Raw genomic sequence first — 8,934 nt, 5'->3', positions numbered from 1 at the left:
AACAGAGTTCCTGAAATCTCAAACTCAGAGGAGTACAGGTTGAGATCAATCAGGATAACAATTTCTTTAGGGCGGGACTTGAGTCTGACTTCTCTGTGCCCCGGCATCTCTGGTTTGAGAAGCCCCAAAAGGCAGTAAAAATAAAATCATGTTTGGTAAGTTGCTTGTTTCTGCATTAAAGTTATTGTTAAGGGCTCAGGAAAAGTTCCAGGTTCAAGTCAGGGACCATTTGGGCAGGAATTCACCTAGGCAGTTACTTGAAATGTTTATTCGTGTCCTGAAATCTCATTCAGAGGTTTAGAGGTTCAAATCAATCAGGATAACAATTTCTTTAGGGCAGGAGAGGGGCCTTCTCTCTCTGTGCCCCTGCATCTCTGGTTCGAGAAGCCCAAAAGGCAGTAAAAATAAAAGCATGTTTCTGCCTTAGAGGAAACCAGGTGGTGTGAGAAATCTAACCCTGGGGTGGTCCAGGAATGCACAGTGTGTGGAGAGGAGTGGGGATGTGCAGTATCCAGACTGGGAATGAACATCCTGCTTAATGCACAGAGCAAAGAAGCATCACAAGTTCTCCTAGGATCGGTGGGGGTCTCAGACTGCAACATAATGTAAACCACATTGTGCCAGATTGTATCTGACACCATCCCCCATCTCAACCGCCCCTTCCCCATGAGCAGCCCCACTACAGCCTTGTGGTAACATCAGCAATTGCCAAGATGGAAAAGCAACCACAGGAAGGGGAGTCTGGTTTTCTAAGGGGCTGCAATATGTTAAAGCTTTATGTCATTGTCATAAATATAAAGGGAAGGGTAACCACCTTTCTGTATACAGTACTATAAAATCCCTCCTGGTCAAAGGCAAAATCCTTTCATCTGTAAAGGGTTAAGAAGCTAAGGTAACCTTGCTGGCACCTGACCCAAAATCACCAATGAGGAGACAAGATACTTTAAAATTTGGAGGGGAGGAAACAAAGGGTGTGTGTGTGAGTGTGAGTGTGTGTGTGTGTGTGTGTGAGAGAGAGAGAGAGAGAGAGAGAGATGCTTTTGCCGGGAACAGAAAAGGAAGGGAATCTTAGAACTTAGTATGTAATCTAGTTAGATATGTGTTAGATTTCTGTGTTGATTAAATGGCTGGTAAGTTGTGCTTAATGGAATGTATATTCATGTTTTTATGTCTTTTTGTAACTTAAGGTTTTGCCTAGAGGGATTCTCTATGTTTTGAATCTGATTACCCTGTTCGGTATTTACCATCCTGATTTTACAGAGGTGATTCTTTTACTTTTCTTTAATTAAAATTCTTCTGTTAAGAACCTGATTGCTTTTTCATTGTTCTTAAGATCCAAGGGTTTGGATCTGTGTTCACCTATACAAATTGGTGAGGATTTTTATCAAGCCTTCCCCAGGAAAGGGGGTGTGGGGTTTGGGGGGATATTTTGGGGGGAAGATGTTTCCAAGTAGGCTCTTTCCCTATTGTTTGTTTAAAACACTTGGTGGTGGCAGCATAAGGTCCAAGGACAAAAGGTAAAAGTTTGTACCTTGGGGAAGTTTTAACCTAAGCTGGTAAGAATAAGCTTAGGGGGACTTTCATGCAGGTCCCCACATCTGTACCCTAGAGTTCAGAATGGGGAAGAAAACTTGACAGTCATTCTGAGGAAGAGTTACTGAGACTGGTTATTTTTAATCTCCACGTCCGCTCTCCCTCCCACCGGATCTATCCCTCTCTCCTTTCATGCACAGGCTGAGCTGCTGCTGGGGTTCCCTTCACCCCCAGAAAGGCAGTTTAGGCTGATCTCCCCCTTTTCCCCGTGCAGGCAGACACTGAGTTTAACCTCGTCTGAGGAGATATTCCTGTGAGCTGCCTCTGTGGGGTCTTGCTCCTGTTTTTGGTTTTGGGTGAGGGGCAGCACTGTGTGCCAGGGCTGGAAGTTGTGCGGGGTTGGAGACCTACATGGACGAGTAGCCAGCACTCAGAGTTATGGAGGAAGGAAGCGGGTTGTAAATGGGCAAGTGGGCAGTGCTGAGGGTACGGGAGGAAAGCAGGGTGTGTACACAGAGAATAGGGAAGCTCTGAGGGTTGTGGGGACAGGCAGCGGGTACACAGAGACAGACAAGTGGAGTTGAGTGTGTTGGGGACAGGGAGCGGTATATACTTGCCGGGTGGGCAGTGCTGCTGAAATTAAAATTTTCTTTGTAATTGTTGGTCTAAGGTCAGCACTGGGAACTTTCCTGGCCCTGGGTGCATTTGTGCTGGTCTATGGGTCTCCTTGCCCTGGCAAGCCACAGAACTGCAACCTGTGTGTCACAACATTTACTCAGTTTTATTTCCAATCGTTGTTCTTGTTGTGTAACTTCAGGCATTTCACCCGTAGAAAGAACAATTGACCTTTGTGTGACACTGCACCCCTATTTCTCATCGTGATATTATTATGATATGATTATAGCATATTTCTGATACATTTCATGTCAGATGTATTATGTAAGATGTCATTGGAAAAGTTATGATCTTCTGAATATGATTATCCTGTTTGTATGCATGTATGATTTGTGTACCTGAAGTCATGAATATTGACTATGTATCAATATGTAGGAGGGAGGGATAGCTCAGTGGTTTGAGCATTGGCCTGCTAAACCCAGAGCTGTGAGTTCAATCCTTCAGGGGGCCATTTAGGGATCTGGGGCAAAAATTGGGGATTGGTCCAGCTTTGAGCAGGGGGTTGGACTAGATGACCTCCTGAGATCCCTTTCGACCCTGGTATTCTATGATCTGTTTTTCAATTGTAGTTACACATCAGTAATGCCCACTAGGCAAGATGCCTTCAATCTAGGTAGCTGGTTGGGAAGGGCCTCTCCACTCAAGAGGACGGGAAAGATGTGAGGAAATAAGCCTGACTGAGGGAAGTGCTGGACCCCGGCCAAAGGGATTTCTAACCTGTGTATGGAAACCTGAGAAACCCAAGGTGTAATTCATAAACTTGTTTGATGTTTTAATCTAAACCCAGGATGCCAGTAAGTGAAGTGTGTGGGGCAAGGGGGAATATCAGCTTGGTTACCAAAGGCGTGCACTGTGTCCCCACATTGAGGGAGGGGCAAACCAGGAAAGAAATTCATACTGGTTGGAGTTTGGACCAGTTCAGTCCGGTACAGTTCTGAGGTCATGGGCTAGGGAGCTGGGGGTTATTTTGACTGTAATCTCTCTATCGTTGGCTCACGCAGAGGCTGGTCAGAGCCTGCCTGTACCTGCAGCCAGGTGTGTCCCTGCCTGTGGGAACGCCGGTGGAGGCAACACTGGGAGCGGGTCTTTAGCGGGTCACAACAGCCCATTGAGAGAGGAAGCTCAGGCTGAGGAGTCAGAGGACTCGGTGGAACCCCAGCTCCAGGTGCCACCTGGGACAAACCCGTCAGTTTGCTTCTCACTTTTTTCAATCTCCCATTATACTCTGTGCCCCCCTCTCCATACTCTCCTTCCCCATCCCAGGCTGCCCCGATTCCAAGAGCACGCTGGTCGCTAGTGTCTGCTCCATGCTCCCCAATAATCCCTACATCTGACCATCTCAGAGCCACCCCACGCTCTCCACAGCTCTTCCTCTGCAGGGGGTGAGGTGCCTCCTGTCACACCCGCTCCCTTGGCTGAGGGGTAATCAATGAATGTGTCTCGCCAGTGAGATACATCACACACAAGGGGCAAATGCCAAGGCAGGCACCGGTACAGCCTGTGATGGTTGCGGGTAATGCAGGTGTCTCAGAGTTGGTTCTGGATACAACTAAAGCCCATTAAGGGAATGGTCCTAGTTTGGGTCTTCTGGGAAGAATGACACTATGACTGGGTTGCATCCAGTTAGTGTCATGACAAAATCCCAGAGACCAAACAATTCTGGTGCTTTTATTTTGCCTGTTGCTGGGGTGTTGCTGGGAAAGGGTATACCAGGTATGCGTGATCAGATTGATCAGCTAGGGCACAAAGAGAGCATGAAGGTGATTTGACTATGTTGCCCTTTGACAATGTGGAAACTTGTAACCAGGAGGAAATGATTCCTAAGCCTATTGAGCCTGACAACTTGCATGTTGCTGATAACTGTCAGGAAAGTTGCAGTGGGAAAGAAAGCACCTCTAACCTTTTATCTAGTGAGGCTATGAGCTTGCCTGAAAGGAGATTGTGTAAAAATTGCCCCAATGGGCCAGAAAGTCTGTTGTTGCTGAGGAACATGGTCCTTTAAAGCAAGCCCTAGGTGAAGAGGGTATGGGCAGAATTTCTGTGAGGGGTGAATTGTTGCTTAGAGAAGCTCCTAGGAAAAGGTAATGGTAATCTGTGCAAGCAGTTTGCTGTAGCTGAAGGGTGTGGACGTGATTTAATCAAGGCAGTTTCAGTTCCTGATAGCCAGAAATGTTCTGCTAAGAATCAATTCATTAACTTTGCTTTGAAAAGATCCAGTATGGATAGCTGTGAGAAGGCTTTTTTTCAGATAAAATGAAAATTATTAGGGAATTTGGCCAGCCCGATAACCAAGTGGCTGTGCTTGACAAGTTTGTTGGGAAGACAATGTTATTGGGACAGGAATGTCTCCATGTAGATTCTTTTCAGAGTAACAGCCGTGTTAGTCTGTATTCGCAAAAAGAAAAGGAGTACTTGTGGCACCTTAGAGACTAACCAATTTATTTGAGCATAAGCTTTCGTGAGCTACAGCTCACTTCATCGTATGCATGGAAAGTGTGGAAGATCTTTTTATACACACAAAGCATGAAAAAATACCTCCCCCCACCCCACTCTCCTGCTGGTAATAGCTTATCTAAAGTGATCACTCCTAACAGTCTGTGTCTCAGGTTGAGAGGGAAGACTGGGTAGCTAAGTCTGCAGAGCAGAAGAGCTGTGTAGTTAATCTCTCGAGAATGCATGCCAGGGATGGCAGGTACACTCTCACCTCTATACATTTTGCCTATGACTTGTAGTCTCTCAGTGAATTTAACGTCTGTTTCCATGTGGAAACAGAGGTTGGTAATGGAAGGACAACAGAATCTTGTATCTAATATGTTAGTAAAAATGGATGGTATCTCTTTAAGACAGAGTCCAGCCTTGGAATTGGTAAGAGTTAAGGATCTAAACACTGGTAAAGGGGCTTCTGTCTGGTTGGATGCAAATTACCTGGCTGACAGGGAGAAGAAAGACTGGCTAATAGCTAAAAGAAAAGGAGTACTTGTGGCACCTTAGAGACTAACCAGTTTATTTGAGCATGAGCTTTCGTGAGCTACAGCTACTGAAGTGAGCTGTAGCTCACGAAAGCTCATGCTCAAATAAACTGGTTAGTCTCTAAGGTGCCACAAGTACTCCTTTTCTTTTTGCGAATACAGACTAACACGGCTGTTACTCTGAAACCTGGCTAATAGCTGTTAGCACAGAGGGCACACCCAATCACCCAGTGGATTCTGTTAAGCAAGAGAAATCAGGATTTGATCCTTCAGGACAAGGAGGAAAGAGAGAACTTAATTTTGCAAAGGGAGGCCACAGGTTAACCCTAAAACCCCAAAATCCCAATGGTATTGGGCCAAAGGTGTGGCATGACAAATATGATTGTAGATGGACACTTGCAATGGATTTGTTGTTATTGCCAGTGGTGATTTTTGGAAGTAATGTGTTGCTAATACCAAGAATTGTAAAACTATACAATGTGCCTAATCATTTGGAAAATCCCTTGAACATGTTAGGAGTGATGCATGAGAAAACACTTTATGTGAAAAGACGTTGTGATTGTGATATTTCAAAGTTAGTGTCTGTGAACAGTCTTGAAACTTTTCACAGGAGAGAAGGAACTCCAGACCTCATGTGCTGTATAAGAAGGGAAACTGAGGCACACTACCATATTCCTTTCATGGCTATATGCCAAGATTCCTACACTATTGACAACATTAACTTGGCTTGATGTTAATTGGGTTCCAAACATTTGCCAGAGCTTGTATAGATAGAGTACCTATTTTGTTCAGCTCTTGGCACGAGCACATAGAACATACAGGAATCAAGCTGCAACAGCAGATCCAATCCACTTCTGGAGTTGACTATGGCCAGAATCATAGAATCATAGAATATCAGGGTTGGAAGGGACCTCAGGATGTCATCTAGTCCAACCCCCTGCTCAAAGTAGGACCGATCCCCAATTAAATCATCCCAGACAGGGCTTTGTCAAGCCTGACCTTAAAAACTTCTAAGGAAGGAGATTCTACCACCTCCCTAGGTAATGCATTCCAGTGTTTCACCACCCTCCTAGTGAAGAATTTTTTCCTAATATCCAACCTAAACCTCCCCCACTGCAACTTGAGACCATTACTCCTTGTCCTGTCCACTTCTACCACTGAGAATAATCTAGAACCATCCTCTCTGGAACCACCTCTCAGGTTGTTGAAAGCAGCTATCAAATCCCCTCTCATTCTTCTCTTCTGCAGACTAAAAAACCCAAGTTCCCTCAGCCTCTCCTCATGAGTCATGTGTTCCAGACCCCAAAACATTTTTGTTGCCCTTCACTGGACTCTCTCCAATTTATCCACATCCTTCTTGTAGTGTGGGGCCCAAAACTGGACACAGTACTCAAGATGAGGCCTCACCAATGTTGAATAGAGGGGAATGACCACGTCCCTCGATCTGCTCGCTATGCCCCTACTTATACATCCCAAAATGCCTTTGGCCTTCTTGGCAACAAGGGCACACTGCTGACTCCTACCCAGCTTCTCGTCCACTGTCACCCCTAGGTCCTTTTCCGCAGAACTGCTGCCTAGCCATTCGGTCCCTAGTCTGTAGCTGTGCATTGGGTTCTTCCGTCCTAAGTGCAGGACCCTGCACTTATCCTTATTGAACCTCATCAGATTTCTTTTGGCCCAATCCTCCAATTTGTCTAGGTCCCGCTGTATCCTATCCCTACCCTCCAGCATATCAACCGCTCCTCCCAGTTTAGTATCATCCACAAATTTGCTGAGAGTGCAATCCACACCATCCTCCAGATCATTTTTGAAGATATTGAACAAAACCGGCCCCAGGACCGACCCCTGGGGCACTCCACTTGACACCGGCTGCCAATGAGACATAGAGCCATTGATCACTACCCGTTGAGCCCGACAATCTAGCCAACTTTCTACCCACCTTATAGTGCATTCATCCAGCCCATACTTCTTTAACTTGCTGACAAGAATACTGTGGGAGACCGTGTCAAAAGCTTTGCTAAAGTCAAGAAACAATACATCCACTGCTTTCCCTTCATCCACAGAACCAGTTATCTCATCATAGAAGGCGATTAGATTAGTCAGGCATGACCTTCCCTTGGTGAATCCATGCTGACTGTTCCTGATCACTTTCCTCTCATGTAAGTGCTTCAGGATTGATTCCTTGAGGACCTGCTCCATGATTTTTCCGGGGACTGAGGTGAGGCTGACTGGCCTGTAGTTCCCAGGATCCTTCTTCTTCCCTTCTTTAAAGATTGGCACAACATTAGCCTTTTTCCAGTCATCTGGGACTTCCCCGTTCGCCACGAGTTTTCAAAGATAATGGCCAATGGCTCTGCAATCACAGCCACCAATTCCTTTAGCAAATAATATGGTGCCATCTGTAAATCTTGCCACCTCACTGGTTAACCCCCTTTCTATAGTCTTAATAACTATAAAATAGTTACCATACTATTTGTTATAAACTGTGTAATCCCCCTCGCTGTGCTTCTCTCCCTTCACAGGCACATGGAGCATTTCTGAGCGTGATCGATGCACCAGCCACCTCATGGCAAATTTCAGCTTTTCCCCCTCTGACTCTTCAATATTCATCCTAACCGGCGTCCCTGGCCTGGAAGCTGACCACATCTGGATTTCCATCCCTTTCTCTGCGTTCTACGTTATGGGCCTGTTGGGAAATTTCACAGTTCTGTTTGTGGTAGGCAAAGAGCAGACCCTGCACAAGCCGATGTACCTGCTGCTCTGCATGCTGGCGCTCTCAGACATCACCACATCTACCTCCTTTGTGCCAAAGGCACTGTGTATTTTTTGGTTCAATTTGAAAAGCATTACTGTGAAGAGCTGCCTCACCCAGATGTTCTTCTTTCACGCATTTTCTACTATGCACTCAGCTGTCCTAGTGACAATGGCCTTTGATCGCTATGTTGCCATATGTAACCCTCTGAGATACGCCACCATCCTCACCAACGCACGAATAGCTAAGCTAGGGCTACTGGGTTTCACAAGAGCTGTTCTCTTCATTCTGCCTATGCCCCTGCTCCTGATCAGGCAGCCATTCTGTGCCAACCGCATTATCCCCCATACGTACTGTGACCACATAGCTGTGGCAAAGGTGTCATGTGGAGACATCACAGCCAGCAGAGTGTACGGCTTGCTGATGGCGTTTTTAATCATTGGGTTCGACCTGGCCCTCATTGGCCTGTCCTACGGTTTGATCATCAGGACGCTCCTCAGAATCTCTTCCAAGGAAGCCAACCAGAAAGCCCTCAACACCTGCACAGCCCATATCTGTGCGCTACTGATGGCTTATCCTCTTGGACTCCTCTCCAGTCTGTCACACAGGTTTGGTCAGGGCATCACTCCGCACGTTCACATCCTCTTGTCCAACCTCCATTACCTCATTCCCCCCATGCTCAACCCTATCATTTATGGGATCAAAACCAAGGATCTTCGTGACAAAGTGGTCAAATACCTCTGCAGAATGTACTCACCTCGCGGTACTGACTTTAAACCCGCATGACAAGAGAGGGTTTTTGGAACTGCCCTATGTTACCCTGGATTTTGAGGGATGTTTACCTCAGAATGTTCTCAAGCTAATCGCAGCCATGTGATGTGCACTGGCCACAATGAATTAACAATATAGAACACCACATAGTTAAGGTTAATTAGAAAACAGGTTTTTAGATGCAAGGTCAAAATCTGGCAGGCAGTTTCTGCTAATTGCAATGGGAGGAGTGGA

The 8,934-nt window shown here is 46.0% G+C and overlaps 1 protein-coding gene across 1 annotated transcript; it reads left to right on the top strand.

Annotated features, from left to right (window-relative positions):
• The first annotated feature begins 7,743 nt into the window (after nt 1–7,743).
• Nucleotides 7,744–8,715, top strand: LOC144278407 (olfactory receptor 52N4-like). The gene has a single exon (XM_077839673.1). The coding sequence runs from the start codon at nt 7,744–7,746 to the stop codon at nt 8,713–8,715; it is 972 nt and encodes a 323-aa protein (XP_077695799.1).
• The last annotated feature ends 219 nt before the right edge of the window (nt 8,716–8,934 follow it).

Source organism: Eretmochelys imbricata, chromosome 1 (assembly GCF_965152235.1).
Source record: "Eretmochelys imbricata isolate rEreImb1 chromosome 1, rEreImb1.hap1, whole genome shotgun sequence".
NCBI lineage: Eukaryota > Metazoa > Chordata > Testudines > Cheloniidae > Eretmochelys > Eretmochelys imbricata.
This window is presented reverse-complemented; position numbering and strand designations above follow the sequence as displayed.

Excerpts from the sequence above, each read along its gene's own strand:
- LOC144278407 (XM_077839673.1), top strand. The coding sequence starts at position 7,744 with ATGGCAAATTTCAGCTTTTCCCCCTCTGACTCTTCAATATTCATCCTA.